At 36.3% G+C, this 19,102-nt stretch overlaps 1 protein-coding gene across 1 annotated transcript in view; it reads left to right on the top strand.

The window, feature by feature from the left end:
* LOC121414951 (stAR-related lipid transfer protein 5-like) overlaps window positions 1-19,102 on the top strand; it is a 58,410-nt gene that overhangs the window by 31,213 nt on the left and 8,095 nt on the right. Inside the window, exons 2-5 of the mRNA XM_041607997.1 lie at window positions 2,251-2,322; window positions 3,028-3,054; window positions 4,852-4,901; window positions 17,001-17,148. Of these exons, the coding sequence (XP_041463931.1) occupies window positions 2,251-2,322; window positions 3,028-3,054; window positions 4,852-4,901; window positions 17,001-17,148 (297 nt within the window). The remainder of the gene's footprint in view (window positions 1-2,250; window positions 2,323-3,027; window positions 3,055-4,851; window positions 4,902-17,000; window positions 17,149-19,102) is intronic.

The raw sequence follows: 19,102 nt of genomic DNA on the forward strand, positions 1-19,102 counted from the left end.
ATACCCCCCGCCAAATGAGTTTTTGATATCCTTTCTTCAAATTGTATTTGCTCACTCATGCGTGAATAAGAAATAACCGAAGTAATATCAGATGAAAGAGGAGATTCTAAGCTTTAAATTGGTAGGTCATTTGTCTATTTTCCTTATGATTAAGTTATGATAAGTGATCGCTAAATCTCGGTTTCGTTTATTTTGGGACGCACTGTATATATATATTATATAATGTTGAACAGCATATCAGATTTTCGTCGACGTATATTACTTTATTAAAAACAAACGATATTTTTTATATTTAAAGAAGTATCATTATTATAAGGACAACCACTTTCAAGTAATTCGAGAATTCAGATCAACATGAAAGACCATAACTTCTTTTTGATTGATACATTTACAAATTGATCTCTCGTTCATTTACACTTCTAATAAAATAGAAACCTATGAATATGTCAAATGGTTCCTCAGCATGGCGATTAGGACTCTTCAAAAAGGTCGAATGGGTGTCCTATGGAGTTGGGCCTCGTCCAGTGTCAATGCAGCGAAACCATCAAGATTTCGAAATGCTCTGGTTTCGGCATATTCGAGATTTGATATAAAATTTTCGTAATAATCAAACAATAAGGACACTGCAAGAACATCGGTGCTAATTTCAAGCGTACGATTACTGTCTAGCCTAAAATTGTGTTACGGGGCCCAGTTTAGCAGTTTATATTGAAACTGTTATTATTGTGACACTGACTAGTGTTTTTAAACACCTATCTGAAGCAAAAGAGGTGTTGGTTCGAATACTTCTCTGGTGTTCTCTTTTATCGGGATGGTATTAAATCAACACTGCCGTTTCTGCAGTAACCATAGACTAGCTTTGTAAAGATTGGTTTCTCGTGTATGGAAGTCGCCATTAGCGACCAAGGTTCTTTAAGAAACGTCGTCACAGTAGGTCCATGCCGCAACCGACCAAGTATTCCATCCCTCATCACCTAGTTGAAGCGAGAGTTAGGGAAGTGTGCTCCAACGGAGTTACCTTCTGCTTCTCTACGTCTGGTTGACTGTGATGTGAAAAGCGGTAGAGGAAATTTCCGTTAACTGCAAGATCTCCTAGCAAGATAGGAGGACCTTGCAGTGCTTTACTCTTTAAAACATTTATCATTTGGCGATCATCTGATCGCAGGTCTCCGATTACCTGAGCCCCTTCACGCGAAGAGTTGCGATTGACTCAAATAAAAAAAAACTTGCGATTGATCTAAATATCTTTAGTCAAGAGTTGGGTATTTTAGGTAAATCACACCGTGGATCTGTGGCTACTCCTTGTAAGACGGGAGCCCGGATCACATTTCATCCATGACATATTTTCTTAACTCACACACACACACGCCCGCGCGCGCGCACACCCCCTCCTCTACAAACCTCCACACAAACTTGCTTCCCACGGCTGTGAATCAATAGAATTCCTTGACATCTCAGCTTCCCGCCCCCACAGGACTGTCTGGATGTATTGCCATGATTGCAGACCTTGATTGATGATTAGCTTGAGTTCGTGGAGTTTGACGAGAGCGATTACTGACATGTACGTTAAGCAGCCCTGACCTACAAAATACACCACACTTAAGGTGGCATGTCGCAATAAAATATGGAAAAGATTCTTGATAAAGTAATTTCTTTCATGAAATAAGGAATTAGGCGAATGTGTTCAAATTTATTGCTTTCTTAGATATTGTTAAAAACCGTCAAAATGGTCATGTGGTCGGTTGATAAAATCAATTGATATTAGGCCACGGAATGTCGTTCAACTGTGGTGGCAATTACATGGAGTATTCAAATTGTATCCTGGTTATCCATAAAAAAATATCTCATACTCGAAATATTAGATAGGTTAGAACTATACCATCTTTACCTTCGAATGAAATGATTGAATTGTATGTATCGTAAATATATTCTGTTTAAAATGTAGGGTCGAAACGCTCCACTGAGTCATGAATTTCAAATATCGATTTCTTCTAATTGGGATTACATCCTACCTGTGACATGTCCGATACAGAAATTCGTGAGCCACATGCATGGTGTCCAACAGCACTGCACTGACTGACATTGATTCTAAGCTTGCATATAGCTATTACCATCTCATAGACATGATAGAGTGTTTGTCAAAATCTGAAGTAATAGGCTTTGTCCATGTTTTTTTATGCATAGATCATGACGTAATGTGATGAACATGACTGGTGGTTATTTATTTATCTATTTTATTTTTCAAAACAGTCCTACTCCTCAGATGCAGGCTTAGATCGTCAATCTTCAGAAGTTCGGGATATTTCCGGTTCGGGAGTGCTAGTATGTCATGTGTTTTGGAGTGTGATAATAACATGATTCGGTGTTTGTGAGGTGTATTGTGTGTTTGACTGTGCGATTAGTTGAGCTCGTGATTGTAGTAAAACTTCCAACTGGAATCTTTTTTTCGAATTGTCTAAAACACCGTTCTTTCCTTTTTTGTTTTTTCGCTCTTCGTAGTAAAAACTATTTGATATTGTTATACAACGCTGTTTACTATAACAATGGCAGCAATTTACACTAGTTTAAAATCTTAAACTACAATGTTTAATTTTCAGTAATAAATTATCAATAGATTAAGCATAGTTGATTAAACTGTTAAACAACTACTGTAAACTGCTGCCATTTTGTCAGTGGCGTATAAAACCAAATTGATTCCTGTTGGGGGACATAGGTGGAATTTCTAAACGGGTACATGTTCTTTAATCCTCACAAAGGCGCAATTCGTGTTCCTGTTCATTGAATTTTGATTGAAACAAAATAAACAGCAGCCTAATTCTTTGATAATATTGATCTTGTTCCCCCTTTCATTTTACGTAAAGGTATCCTGTTCAAAATTATCTATCATTGCGTCTTTACTTTTGATTATCAGAGTAATCCACAGGGATAAAAAGTTTGCGATGACTAATTCATGGAATTTAGATGTCGCAGTTCAAAATTACATCTATCATTTATTGTTGTTGTTTTTGCACCTAATCATTAAACAAGGAGGAATGCACAATTGAGGACTTCAAGGTAACTCGATAAGAAATTGTTCTGTGCAATCTTACTCATCTTCTTTATTTTTCTTGCATGAATTTCATTTTATGTGGCACAATGATGTGACATCCGTATTCCTACAATCCTATGCAAAATTTATTTTTATTCAATCTTCCGTCCTTCCTGATGCCTTGCACATAATCTCCGTGGGAGTGAAGATGTTGCATGTTCAGGAAATTGAAAAGAAAGTTTGCAAATCCGCCATTCGTGCTCAATTGTTTACTAACTATTTTCCTTTTTTAAGTGTCTTCGACTTGTTTTACCACAAATTATCAATGTCAAAATGTGTCGCAATCTCCTTTGCAAAATGCCATTGCTCCCAAACAAATGTTCTGAATACATTTTAACGTGTTTTATTTGTATACTTTATATGTATATGTATGTGTTTCTTGACAACTCTCCACGTATTTATTCAATGTAACTAGTAGTAAAATATTTATTTATTTATTTAATTATCATATAGTCAATTTGTTCGTTTATGAATATCCCACAACCGCGGTCGTTGTTTCAACGTTTTCTTAATTTTAAGTGTTCACATTTTATTTAGCTTCAATCCTGTTTGTTAAGTTAAATAAATAAATACTTTGGATTCATTTATACAGCCATATATTCTTTTGTTTTTCATATTCATATGTGCCAGTGTAGCTAGTGAATGCAAACTAGGACCTGCAGTTTGTGTGGCATCGCGCCTTTGTTTTGAACAAATTCAATGCTTGATCATGTTGATTGGTAATTGAAGTGTCGTTTAATTCTTTTTCCAATATCAAATACTTTGATTATTTTGGCGATACATAATCATTGATTGAAATGATCTCCCACGAATTAGTTCATGCATTTTGTAAAGGAATGATGAGTAAATGACATGTTTTCGTCACCAAAATCAGAATGTTTTGTTTTCTTTCTTGAGAACCAAATGTTCGAACGCACCAGTAATTAGGAAGTTTTTGAAACTGCGACGGGACGGATTTAATAGCAAAGAAAATCTGTTGACAAAAGTCCTTCATGACAATGCAGTCTTTGTCAAAAATCAATGAAAGAAAACAGCAGGATCGTTTTGTACTTTTGACAAACGACATATTTCGAATTTTTTCGTCAGCTCAGAATCGTACCACCATGACCACGATCAGCTGTCCTGGTTCATCATTTTTCGACAAAGACCTCTAAGCTGTCCATTATAATATGATGGGCATTTTCAATAAGTTTACTCTGTTGTAGAATCAGTCAACGTTGCAATCGCAAAATCTCGCTACTGCCTTGCATGTTACAGGGAGAGTATTATATATATATATATATGTATATATATATATATATATACATGTATATATATGTAATATTATTTATAACACTGAACGCTAGCATTGATATTTAAATAATATTTTGCATCCTTATATAAAGAAACTAATATTTCAAAAAGTAATATGAAAGTTTAGGCTTAAAAGTGGAAGGCAAATTTCAACACTGTTCAAACGCCGATCGTTAAGTAACACCAGTCCTACATCTATCATAGCCATACAGGAAAACACCAGAGCTGTTTAAACAGCACCAGTTTTGCTCTTGGCTAAAACCGGATATGACTTTGAATGACACTAGTAAGTAACGTTGGTTTGATTCTTAACTTTGGTTGTTTAAGCACTTCTCTTGTCATGCTTGTGTTTTCCGATATGGATACCGGCTACAGTTAAATTAACACAGGTGTTTTTTGCAGTGATTATTTGATTGAAATATTTTGTTGGCTTCCAAACTAATAAATTTTCCGGTATGATTGTATTTCAGAAAGAAGTAAAAGTCATGTACAAGAAGTCTTCCGAGTTTGAAGGTCACGTGTAAGTATTTTTGTCTATTTCTTCGTAAGTTTGTTCTAAGTGTTACCAAGGAGCTTCTAACAGAAAGCTCCTTGGTGCTACCCTGCAGTAATGCTCCCTGTATACAAACGCACGACAAATAAAAAACGGATATGTAAAATGTAAAGTGGGGGGGGGTGGACACGAGACTTAAATTTCGAGAGGACAGGGCCGCTTCCAAAAGGCACTTTTTTATATTTTAATGCAAATGGGGATAGTTACCAAATGCCATATATTAAGAAGGCCATTATCAGGGAATCCAAGGCTATAGACACGCGATGCGCTTCGACATGTTAGAGCGCTTTTAGAGTGACGAAAACCCAAACATTCGAAAAGGAGCCGTTTTGGTTAAAAACAAACAAGGGTCTCGTGTGTGTACAGTCGCGATAAAGTTGAGTGTCATGATGCTCATCCAGAAACGAGTGATATCAATCACCAAAGGTGGAATGAATTCTAGGGCAAATATGCGATATGCAACGTAATATATTCCACTTACATTACTAAGGAATAATTTCTTATCACAATGATCGACAATGTTCGAAAATGAGGTGAAGAATGTATTTCGCCTGGAAAGCGAATTACCTAGCTCCATTATTACTGCTAATTCTTTTCATTGTTTTGGGAGTTTGGTCTTGCCCACCAGAGGTGAAGGCAAGTCGTCCGTCGTTTGTTCGTCACAAACCTTATGACAAATAACTCCACAACCGTATGTCGCTTTTCAACCAATCTTGGATGGTAGATGGACTGGGGGAACTGCATGTTATGCTGCAGTCAGAGGTCACAGGGTATGGTTAAATGTCATTTTCAGGTCAACGTTAATGTTTACATGCAAGTCTATCTAACGACACCTAACTCCGCAACTGTAAGTCACGTTTCAACCAAACTTGGATGGTAGATGGACTTGGGGGATCTGCGTGTTATGCTGCAGTCGGAGGTCACATGGTAAGGTCAAAGGTCATTTTCGGGCAAACGTTAAAGTTTACATGCAAGACTCTCTTATGACACCTAACTCCGCAACTGCAAATCACTTTTCACCAAAGCTTGGATTGTCGATGAAGTTATGATACCTGCATGCCATGCTGCAGTCGGAGGTCACATGATAAGGTCAAAGGTCAGTTTCAGGTCAACATTAAAGTTTCCGTGCAAGACTTTCTTATGACACATAACTCTGCAACCGTACATCACTTTTCAATCAAACTTGGATTGTAGATGTACTTAGGGGTCCTGCATGCTATTGTGTTGGGAGGTCACATGGTATGGTCTAGTTCATTTTGAGGTCAACATTAAAGTTTATGTGCAAGACTCTTATTCCATCCCAGTCATTTCACAATGAAGTTTTGATACAATTCTGTTGCGTGCCCTCGCAAATCACGATATATCTTGTTATTTTCATAAGTGGGCGAGACACAATATCGCTTTTGCCTTGTGTTATGATCTACACCCGCCGACAATGCACTTTGCTGGGATAGCGAATTACTTAGCTGCATTATTGCTGGAATCTTATACCAGTGTTTTTCTTTGTCTTTTCAATATAATCTGAACCCCGTAAAAGATGACGAACACATGCCTTAAGTATGAGCAGTATACTTTCAAGTAAAACGCCATTCAACAGAGACGGCTCGGCTAATCAGATACACGTCACATGATTTCGAACCGGCGTGTGAGGCGAGGACAGATCACACTTTCCCGTGCATGACATCATCGCACAACTAATCAGACAGCTTTATGCTAACTAATTAATCCTATTGGTGCACAATACAGTAGCATCCCAGGCAGCCAGACGGACAGCGGAGATTAATGAAGCTGTATTATGTCCGAAGGGCTAGTTTGCAATAATTTGAGTAAAGTACTCGTAAAACGGATCAAATGCGAGATGGCAAATATATTAATCTCACAGAATAGACCGAGACGGACTAGTCGTAAATAGTGAGACAATGGGAGTAATGACGCGTTTTACATTGAAATCAGGATTCCATGACAATTGCTCCCATGGAAAATCTGCATGTTAAGCCATAAAACCTAACTTCCTTGACTAAATAAATCCGAATTCTTATATTTCCATTATCTTTCCAAAAACTTTATCCTCACTATAACCCTATGCCCTCTGATATATTAAGACAGTAGCATAAGTCGCAGGAGCAATTGTCTTGTTGAAATGGTAGCTGTTTTCGGCATATTTACATGTCACTTAACGTTCTCTTTCCAAAACATGCAGATGTTTTCCAAAACATGCAGATGTTTTAATCGTCAAGGATAATTATGAACAATCATTAATATGCTTTATATAACATAGAACCATGATAACTTGATCTATTCTGTTGATGTCAGAGATTGGAAGAAAGTTTATGATCACGTGCTTCGAGTATTGCAGCATGGAATGTTCCCTTGCAGGAAAACTTTGTGAACCAATCAGTATTACTATAATCTGACAGTAATATCTCTCTGCATCAACAATACTATTACTGTAATGGAAACGTTTCTGTATTTTCTACCCAGAAGTTTGATGTCGTTTTATTTCTAAAATTGTATTCCGTATTTGAAGAACTGACATGCTTGACGATTCAATATTTTGCGAAATTCTTTTGAATAACCTGGGATCCGTTGCATAAAACCTTTTACCTGAGAAAAGTCAGGTTGTTTTTACCGGAGTTTTTGCCCTGTGTTAAAGTCAATGGCAGAAATCAGACTAACCTTAGTTTTCAGTTTTTACCATAGTTTTCCCAGGTAAAAAGTTTTATGCAACAGGCCCGAGAAGCCTCTGTACAGAACTAACTTAATTCATATGATCGTTGAACTAGTATCCTTGATAAGAATAATATAACATTTCCAGTGGCATGATGAGGCAAAAACTATTTTTCTAGAGAGCCCGATATTAAGATATAGTCCTTTATGTTTGAATTTTGTTAGAGAACGGAACAATTAGCAATTAAAAATAAAAGGAAAAAACGGAAGGTTTGGGGGAGTAATTTGTTATTTCATTGATATGACACAAGTAATAAGTAAAAATCAAATTCCTTTGAGAATGTTAGGGGTCTTTAGCCTCTAGCTCCCACCATAATCACGATGAAAGTTTCATATTTTGAATATTATGATGGATTAATTGGGTAGCATACATACATGATCAGGTAATCCTTCAAAACGTGCTTGGTCGGCTCATGAATTTGGCAAGCTTTCGTTTCTCTTCTCGAGTTCTCGGAAAACAATGATCGTGCAAAAATATGAGATTGGAAAACCATGAAAAGTGGGCGAATTTAAACATCAAAGTTAATCAAATATACTATCAAATTCCGTGCTTTCTGCGAAAAGATTATGGTTCCTCGGCAAGCTGTTAGACTTAATGAGAAGTTATCCTAATTGATGTAGATACTGAGGTTGATCATCTAGGAGGGAAAGTGGAATCCCAATTTCTTCGAAATAAATTATTTGTATTACTTTTATTTTTAATCCATACAAGCTCATAATATCCTGGGAATGTTAATAATATTCTGTCCGTCCTCATATTTCCTCAGATTGAAAGGGACGACCTGTAACAAGATTGATTTCCCCGTCTTGCCCGCTTACATGTCGAGGCCGTCTGTCAGCTTTTTTTTGTCTGTTAATCTTGAATTGCTTATTTTAATTTGAAAATTATCTCAGTCTACTCTAACATTGTTAGTGCATTCTTTTGTAGTGTTTATACTGAATAGACTTGTATTCGAATTAGTTTAATCATAAAAGAGAAAGTGGGAATGTTGATTACGAAGCTTTATATTAGTATGAAATATCTAACCAAAAATCGACCTCCTCTTCTTCATAAGCTTTCATTATTGCCGTTTTTTATCTGCCGTTTTACCATTTCAAAACAGTTATTGGTTGCATTGACTTATCCATTTCTTTCGATTTCTTTGACCACAATATTCCGATTCGAAATTAATTTAATTTAATGCCGTACTTTGCATAAGTGAGTTCAGATAATTGTTTGTAATCCGCTTAATGCCTCCTTATATAATGAAGTGCCTCAAGGCACACAGGTAGTCCCAATATTAGTTTTTGATATGTTCAATGATGTATGTCAACATAATTTTTTACCATCTTTTAAATGTATCGATAAGATCTTCTTAAAAAATATGTCGGCATTTGTTATTCCTTCATTAAAAAAATTATGTCCGTGTTGCAACGTCAGCTGTATCATGCATAGTAAATTGGTCCTCTGACAATCTGAACTTAAAACCAAGAAAAAGTTACTTTTGCCAAAAATCCACCTTTACTTTAAACATGTATTGGAAACGGGTTTCTGGAATATACAGAAACTGTTAGATTACTTGTTTTTTAAAACAAATTGAAGTGCAATAAGCACATTTCCAATATTCTGGGCAGATGCATTGTCCAAATTTACAGTGCATACATTCTTTTTTGTATATGTATTACTATTGTGTTTTGTTTGGGGTTTTTTATATCGCCTTATAACGACTGGTAAAATAATGTACTTCATTGTAAGTATGCCGATTTACGACTTTCAGATTGGTGCTAATAACATGTATTGAAATACAAAAAATGGCACATTATTTCAGCCTGTCACTCTAACAGCAAGTTGTTTAAACTTTTTTTTCTTGCAAAAGTTTAAACGATAGTTGCTAGAGTGATGGGCTTAAACAACGTGCTTAAAATTTTAAACATCATTTTTAAAGTGTACGTAATACATCATTACGTGGATTGAATTGAGTTGATTTCGCGTGCAGTGCTATCGTAAGGTCACGTTAACTGGGTTACACAGTAAGCATGGTAAGCCAGCAGTCTTCCTATATCTCTGTATTCATCGAAATTCGTTTGTCTTCCCGTTTATACATTCACATTCCCGACCTTTCGTTTGAGGACGCGGACGCTTATTTACAACGGTCGTTGACTTTGGAAGGGATTTTTGGGGCCCGTCATCATGGTCGTAAAACTCAGTCCTGCAATGCAAATTGTGTGACATGAGATTTTTTTTTCGTTTCGCATCTGCGACGGAAACATTCAATATGCGTTTCGTGTGCAAAATTCTGGTTGCTACTATGGTAACAGCGATTTATCCGATTGAGGACGACTTTCCAAAGCCACATTTGACTCCTCCTAGAGCTCGAGAGGCCGCCCGGGGGGCCCACTTCCATTGATTAGTGGATACCAGTAGCGACCACCCGTAAAAGGGGACAGAGTGGGCAGGTACGTTACGTATATAGGCCTATGTAACGTTATAAGGGTGTCAAAACGATGTTTAAAATGCTGAAATAAGGGATATATATTCAATACTTGTAGGGTTTCACAAGCCAAATACTTGTTAAGAGATGCATTTTCATAATCTGGAAAAGAATTGCTTCCCTTGTTTAGCATGTTTAGGGTACTTTTCGAAACCCCATGGTCGTGCCTGGTATCCACTCATCAATTGAAGTGGTCCCCCCGGAATTTGAATCTAATCCCCATTTCTGGGGAATGTAAAACATAATGCCCCTCACATCGTGTGCGAGAGGCATATCGTTTGTGTATAAGGAGTAAACAAAAGAAACAAAGAAACAAAAGGAAACGAGTTCAAAGGTATCGCATATGATGTGTACATATCAACGCATGCGAAATGTTCGGCTGGAGAGGTTGATCTTACCCATGAAATCAATTGCCAGTGATCCACCAATAATCCACATTAAATGTAATATCGATTCGATGGACTGTAATGATCTATATTTAAGCCTTCATTCAGTAAGTTTTTCCTCACTCAATATGTTCTCGATTTGTTTGAAAAACCACTTTCTTCTCCATGTCACAAATCTATTTTAGGTCCTGCATTTTGAATATCTCCAGCCATCAGTCGTAATATACATGCATGTATGCGGTACGGGTGTCGCGGAAAGGGATTTTGCACACGAAAAGCAGATTTGTAGGGCCTGTAACCCCCTGTTACACAAAGCTTAGCATTGATCGTAGAGCAGTTTTCTACGTTTGATTCTTTTCACTGTAATGCACAATCAATCTTAAAAATCAAGTGTATGATTAAGCGTTAACTTTTGTGTTAGGGGACCCTAATACTAGCGTCCGTGATGATTGCGAAAGGTCCCAATTGTGTACCAAGAACGTATCTTTTTTTTATGCTTAGGATCCGTATACGACCCAACTTTAGACATTCAGTACATGAAGAGATTTAGATAAGGGGTAAGATGAAGAGATAGACAGATTATATATAGATCCATAAATGGATATGTAGAGAGAAACATATACTTATATGAAGACAGAAAATGACTAGAATTGAAAGATATGAGGATAATTGTATAGATATTATAGAGATATCTTTTTGAAAAATTATTAAAAAAACACACACCAACATTAGCTGTAACGAAGTTGAAACAGAAACAGCTTCATTTTTTATCACGGTTATTTTCCATATATCTATCATATAGCCCCGTTATATATGCATATATATACATCATTAGAGATGCATCATTAGGAATACATATGTAAAAGATATATGGGAAGATAAAAAGAGATGAACGGATTGGAGAGAAAAAACAGGGGACAGAGAGTGGGATGGTATTTTCGTATAAAATCCTTCCCCTTTTCATCTCTGTTCATCAGAATCAAATCAAAGGCCTATTCGTATATACAACCTCGCATGTTCATTATCCCGCAGTGAATTCTACATGGGCCTACATGGCATTTCTAACAAAAAATCTGGTGAGGCTTCTTGATGAATCCGATGACTCAGCCACAGGCTTAATCAAGTATGAAATCCCTTCAATGCTTCGGAACATACAGTTGGGATGAACACTGCCTGCTGCTCGCTTTATAGCGCAAGTATGGGGGTTACCGCCAACCTATATTGGCGAACATGAGGGCCACAATTAATGAATGTTGAAAGTAATTGGCAACCCCAAATAATCGATAACATTTCCAAGATCTCGTTTAAAATCAACATGTTATGAACACCAAATGTTAAAAATATGAATAGTATACTAAACCTAATCAATAGAAAGATCAGATTTTTCTTCTTTTTTTTAACGAACAAAATACAAGCAAAAGTTTACTTATTTTTCAAAAATATGAGAGCCTATGATGATAAAGTAATAACAAAAAGGCATTTACAGTGTGCCGCCTATTGAGAAACAATTTCGCATGTATACCCCCATAGCAATTAGGTTGATATGGGCGCAATGTGTCGTCATAATATTATGTCAAGCTTTTTTTTCTTCAGATTATTCTTATTGATTCCTGTTTTATTGAACAATCTTTAGAAGGATGATTGTTGATTGAATTTATGTTTTATGTAAGTCCATTAATATTTGCTCAAATGATCGCCCATTGATTTTGTTGTCAAAACTTCAGTTTTAGCTCTGTCGTGTGAACAGGTCCTCTGGAACAAGCATGCACAGAGTTGCTCACCTGCGCTCAACTCCATTTATGATCAATGAGTAATTATTGAGCACACATATAGCATGTATAGTGTGATTTCAAGTCCAGTGTTGGCCTTGGTGTTGGTGTTGAAATTTAGATTGCTTCCCTAGTTTTCGGGAATCATAACTTTATGTTTGGTGTTATAATCGTGTAAAAATTAACCTAACACCAACACCAAAAGGTCAACACTGACTTGAAATCACACACAGTTTGGGTAAATTCTGCAATATGCAGGCTAAAAAACGAAATCTTCTGGAAATACAGATATGTGAATTCATGAACCATTTTTGATAATCCTAAATCGTTTTAATTGTTCATCAGTTTCAGAGAAAAACAAACATGTATTCCCAATGCTATGTTCAGGGCTTCCATCTAGAGTATAGAGGTCCCCTTTCGAAATAATATCTTAAATGACTCACAACCAACAAAAATACAATATACCCAAAGAATTGAACAGGTACCATGGTTCAACTGAGCACTTTCAGGAAAAGGCACACCAGGGACATCTTTCATGGGTGCAAAGTTGCACCTAGAATGAAGGTGCTTCAAGACCAGGAAGGTTCCAATTTGCACCATCCTCTTAAAGTTGCTCCCTGTGTGACATGAGGTTGAACCTTTTAAAGGTGCAAAGTTGAACTTCCCACCTCCTCTCAGAATGTTGATAGTAGTCCACAAAAAGCAATGGTTTGCACTGGTTAGACCTCGTTCGGGTTTCTCTCTTTAATTACCGTACAATCAATATACACTGTTAGAAAAAATAAAAGAAGTTCCTGCAGCAGAGTCTCGAGAACACCTGTAATCTTACCGAATTGCGTAATCTTTCAGGAAATTGGTATTTGATGTTAAAAAACCGTGATTTTACAGAAAATAAACAGAAGATTTTGTAGAAAGCAATAACAGAATCATTCTGTAAATTCATAAAACAAGAATTTTTCTGCAATTTAACAGAACAGGTCTGTTTAAAAAGGGGAAAAGGGTGTTTTATTCAAGGAAATTTGTAAGATTCCATACATCAAATACCAATTTCCTGTAAGATTACGCAATTCTGTAAGATTACAGGTGTTCTCGAGACTCTGCTGCAGGAACTTCTTTTATTTTTTCTAACAGTGTACGCTCACGCCCATACTGTTATGGAAAAAAATACGCCCACGCACACGCACGTGCACCCACACACACACATCCTCACAACCCCCATCTCTCCACACACAAGATTCTACCTTTAAGCCAGTACACCGTGGAACCGTGAAAACCAGTTCACCGATAGCGATTCATGATGTGTTTTACTTGTATACAAGGACTCGTCAGCTTTAATAAGTCTAATAATAATCAAAATTCACCATAGCCACGTATCGCAACAAAAGTTCCCAACTTGAGTAATTCTGGCACTGATGACAGTTGTAAAGTACATCTAATTCTTCTTTTTATGCTTCAAGTTCATGTGCATTTGTGTTTTGTGCTTGGATTGTCGTGGCGCCGCGACGGAGGCGCCATTCTTCCATTTGCATGATGTAACAACGTCAAACTTTTGTTTCTTCCATCCTTTTCTCTATGTTTTTCCTTGTCTCTGCGGGAAAGACTGAGTATGTTAATTTATACATGCCTTGACTTTTGCAATTACATTAACTTGTGGCTAGGGCACGGTTATTCATTTGTAAAATTAAAGATCACAATTACAAGCAAAGGCCCAAAATGTGTCTGCTTGAGTGGCAAAGTTATGAGATAAAACGCTCTTCTCAACCACTTGATCAGGGTATGTCAATGTTGGAAAAATAAAAGTATTAGTCAATTTCCAGTAAAGATAAAGAATTGGCTTGCAAGGGGCACGCTCCACTGAATGAAAAAATGTATATCCTGTTTCTCCGTTTGATATAGAACGTTGTGTGTGTGGGTGGGTTTGATTGCTTTTGAATGTTTATAGTCAATAGTTATCACATCCATTTCAGAAGCTAATATTTCTTAATCAATAGACAGAAAATTCATGAGAAAGTGGTGAGATTATTTTGCCTATAGTTTTTGAAATCGTGTTGCCAATCCTAGCTACAATTTAAGTAATTATGCTGACATTCCCATTTTACAAACAATATTGGATAGATTTTCTTTAAATTGAAATTCAAAATGTGATCGTAGCCAAAGGCTGAATTGCGATTTTTTTTACAAAGTAAAATATGAAATATATACAATATCAATAATCGTATAAAAGTAACATGTGAAATTAATGATATAGTTTTTGTGTGTTGACAAAAAAGTAGAATAATTGCATATATGGGATAACGGTTTTCTTGGATATTTGTAACCACAACATGATTATATGGGAATAAAGTAAGAAGAAAATTAATGTGCTCCCATGGGTAAAATAAAAGAACAGAAATTATAAACAAAGGGTATTTCATAAAAAATGAAAATAATATATAACAGTGCCGGAATGAGGAAAAACCAAATAATGTTTATCTCGATGTAATAAAAATCAAATTTGTAGGCAAGGTTAACTAATCCCACGATCAATGTGATCCGTCGAATGTCAAGGGCACACTTTTTAATTTTCTCGTCTGGGAATATCTATCACGATACTGCACTAATCCCGATTGACGTATGCTTTCAAATCCTAGATTATTTGTATCGTACCTACTTAATCATCCGCGGATTACGATTCCAGAACATTCTCAAAATGTCACGAAAGTGTATATGTTTCGAAAAGAATGTTTCATTTGATGACTATTATCATTTTAGATAATGAAAAGAAAAACGGCTCGCAGTGATTGTTAATGTTCCTGTTAAACTTGTTTTTGTCATTCAAACTGGATTATTCGCTTGTGAGGCGGCTCCATCCAAATTCAAGGAATGAAACAATGGAGTTCATAGACATTGTATTCTATCAAGCAAATCAGAGGCGATCAAAAAATTATAGATTTTCTCCCATCCCTGCAATATTTTTTTCCAATTACACAATTCTTTGTAAATTGTTTTCATTTTTTTGTAATCTCACTGAAAAAGTGGCAAATTTCCGACACACACAACAAAATATTGACGTCATAGAATCCTGAACTGCATGCAGTACAAATGGCATTGAAAAAGTCAATATCCGAGGCTTACGAATTTAAGTATTTGTAGAGCAAATATTTATGTGGTAAAATTTTCATGGTATTAGATTCGGATCGTTGTATAATGAAGGTTATCATCTTTTCATTGGTGTATAATTCATCAACTTATCTTTTCCTCCACATATAAGATTTTCTTAAAAGTGGTAACGTTTCCTTAAATCATGAAACAAATAAGATGTTACTGCTTGATTGCTTGGCAGCAATCATAATCAGAGTTGGCATCGTCATACATATCCAACACTTTGCTCTGGTGTTGATCAAGTTATTAAGCCTTCTACATTTTTATTTTCGTTATGGTAAGTAAAAAGCGAAAATTAATTTGTTAAGTGATATTTTTAAATGAAAACTTTGCTTGAAACGAACACAATCTCTTTGTCCCCTTCTTTTTCCTGAATATGGTTTCTCGTGAATCAAAGATATGGATCTATTATAGCTCTATAAAATGCATCTTAAATATATAAAATTGATTTTTGATTAGGTAATCATGAAATTGAATGATTGATATTTCTGAATTCTGGTTTCGTTTCTCTCGTTGAGCCACAGTATGGTGTAGGCCACTGACAATTTAATATGCCAGTAATCTTGGCCGAGTGTAGTCTTCATTGAGCCAAATATGGTGACAAAGTCTGACACTTTAGTACAATTACTTTGCTCGAATAATGTATTTTGTTAGAAATTTAAGCATTTTACCACCGTGAGGTAATCTTTGTTGAAAAAATAGCAAGAAGACTGATCTATATTAAGGTATCATTGTAGTCACTTACACGGCTAACGGGGTTCTGATAAGCCGAAGGCACAACTTTATTTCCCTGATGAACTTGTACGAATCTACGCAGTGTGTACACAATGAACGGTACCACTGCCTCGCCATTCGTTTAGCACCACAACTGTCTGAAGACATTTGACAAGTGATGCATGCGATATTATTCTTCAATAAGTGGATCGTTAACCTTCGTGCTTGCTTAATCATACTCTACCATCCATTTTCTTACAAAACGTTCAATTATAACAATTAGGCCTTCGCTACCATCATAATTACTGTATACTTTTGAATAGTATAACCTTGCTTTTCATTAAAGGCGATTCCAAAAGCGTTTACAGTTTTATTGTTCATTGGCGATGCTCCTCTCATGTACAAGGCTGATTTAGTATGATAATTAGGAATCAACAATATCTGATGTAAGCTTTCGATTGAGAGCGCGTTCGAAAAGAAATTGGCGAGGTGAATAGCCATTTCAGGGATATTTAATTGCTGTTTTACGAGCTTTGTTAATGGGGTATAGACGTGGGAATTAAAGTATCAATGCTGGATTTAGAAAATTTAGGAGCTTTGCAAGGCCAAACATTGTTTTGTTTAAACATATTTACTTTTTTATGCATAGAGGCGATATTAAACTTTGGAGTCTAAGAATCTTGAACAAAAAAATGTCAGATAAATGATTCCATGAAGCGCAGCTGCAAAATAATTTTTTCATAGATTTAATTTTTTATTAATGCATAAACGATATACCACTGTATTGTCTTGTGGAGGCTAGAATGTTTTTCTCGTCTTATTATATTTCTGTTATTTTGTTTTATAACGCCTATACAGATATAGAGCAGAATGTACGCTAGATGCTACGCCAGAGAAGATCATCCAATATATACTTCCAACAAGTGAACATCAACTACCAAAGGGTCTGAGAGGCATATGGGACAAGAACGTCAAAGCTTCAAAAGTCATCGAACGTATAAATGACGTAATTATGACTATTCTTTATATTATTTTTTTAAGAGGGCGATATTTTTGCTTTATTATCATTTATTTTTTTTACTTTGAAGTAGAGGCAAACCGAAATTTTTGGGGTTAAAGGCAGGGGCGAAAAAAAATAATGTGTGCCGAGAAATCGAGTGCGAATTGCGAGCTTTAGTGGCTGGGGGATATGACGATCGAGGCCCCAAAAATAGTTTCTTTATTGTTTGCGGTCAAATTATGTGACATGAGGAAATTAGTTATTTTAAAGAGGGGATATTGTTGGGTATATTAATCAAAGCATTAAAACATTAACGATGGTTCTCTTTCAAACCAATTGTGAATTTTCGGGAGATGTTGAGGGGTTTGTGTGTGTGGGTGTGCGTGTATAGCGAGAGGGTATGCGCAAGGAGCTTGGTGTGGGTACAAATGCATATTATATGGTTTCTTTAATATATGAATTGTGCTGTCATCCAGAAAGAACAATGATTAATTGGTAGGAGAAACATGCCTAGCTACTGAACTCTAAAAGCACAACCGGGAGGGTCGTATGTTGGCCAGCTGTGTCTACGGCCAACGACTCCGTGAACCCGACTAGAGATAAAAGTCACTACAGCTACTCAGCTAGCACAGTTTGCCAAAGGAGTAATAAAAATACCTCCTTGCTTTATTTACCCTTATGACCAGAGTCATCAGACATGACATTTCATGTATGATCTGCAGAAAGCATTCGCCCAATATTTCTGAATTAAATCAAAAAGGATTTTTCATCGAACATCGCCGCGGCTGCTCTTCTCATTTAGGCCAGCGGTAATATATCATTTTCATAAACCAAAATACATCTTGCGTATGTCATCGATCGCACAAAGCGAATGAAGTTAGGATGGGGTTATTGCCATTCCTCTCCTATCTCCAGTATCCATCTTCTGTTTTACCTCCTTATTCCTTTTTTTCCTCCCTTTCTTTATTTCGTTCCTTTTTTATTTGTTTTCTTTGTTTCTTTCCTTCTTTTTTTTGTTTCTTTCTTTCCTTCTCTCTTTTTTCTGTTTGTTATTTTTTCTTTCTCTTTCCCCTCCTGAACGCTACTTTGCCTGCTTATCAGTCCTTTATTCTCCACAATTTCTGCCCTTCTCTCTCCCTTAGGAAGAAAAGTTCCGCCTTCATTCAATCTTTTACCCGATCACGGCCCAGTCTTACAAAGAATTTGAAAGAATTTTGGTAGATTCTAATGAAATTGACATTGCGATTAATTTGAATTATGTATTGAGGAGGTTTAAGATACTGATATGAGTTTCAATGAACCTATCTTAAATTAATAAGACGGGGCCCTGTTTTCCCTTTTTCATCCCATCTCACACTCCCTCTTCCTCTTACTCTGTCTTCTTCCTTCCCTTCCTTCTCTTTCTCATTAGCTGCCCTTTTCTCCTCCTTCGACCAGCTCTGATGTATGGTTTTTAGTTTCATCAATTTTCGTAGATTAGGGATTCGTCGTATAATCTAATTGCGTGCGCAAAGAAGCTCCCGATCTCTCGCATTTGTGCTTGGATTAGCAATCTTCGATGTCGAGATGCTTCCCCAAGTCTTTTTTAAGACACGGATGCCATGGTTTGGCCTTGAGTAGTAGACTAATCTAGTACGCAGACAGTGCAAAGTACGCTCACATTTATGTCAAGATCCCGTACAAACATTTTTCTTTCTCCTTCTTTCAATTTCCCTCTATTTTTCACCTTCTCAGGGATGAGTCAGCCCCACTTTAGCAAACATTCTTCCGTATAGTTCCGATGAAGGGGTCATTGACAAGTTTTTCAATGTTCGCCAATAATGAGAAAGTTGATGGGAGATATGATTCTAGAATGGGCAATATGAATGAAGATTCCTGTTACGTTTTGTTGTTTTTTTCTTTACCAATGTGGCTGTTACCTGGAACGTGTTTAGCAAAACATCAGACCAATCGTTATCTC

The sequence above is a fragment of the Lytechinus variegatus genome, chromosome 5 (genome assembly GCF_018143015.1).
Source record: "Lytechinus variegatus isolate NC3 chromosome 5, Lvar_3.0, whole genome shotgun sequence".
Classification (NCBI taxonomy): Eukaryota; Metazoa; Echinodermata; class Echinoidea; order Temnopleuroida; family Toxopneustidae; genus Lytechinus; species Lytechinus variegatus.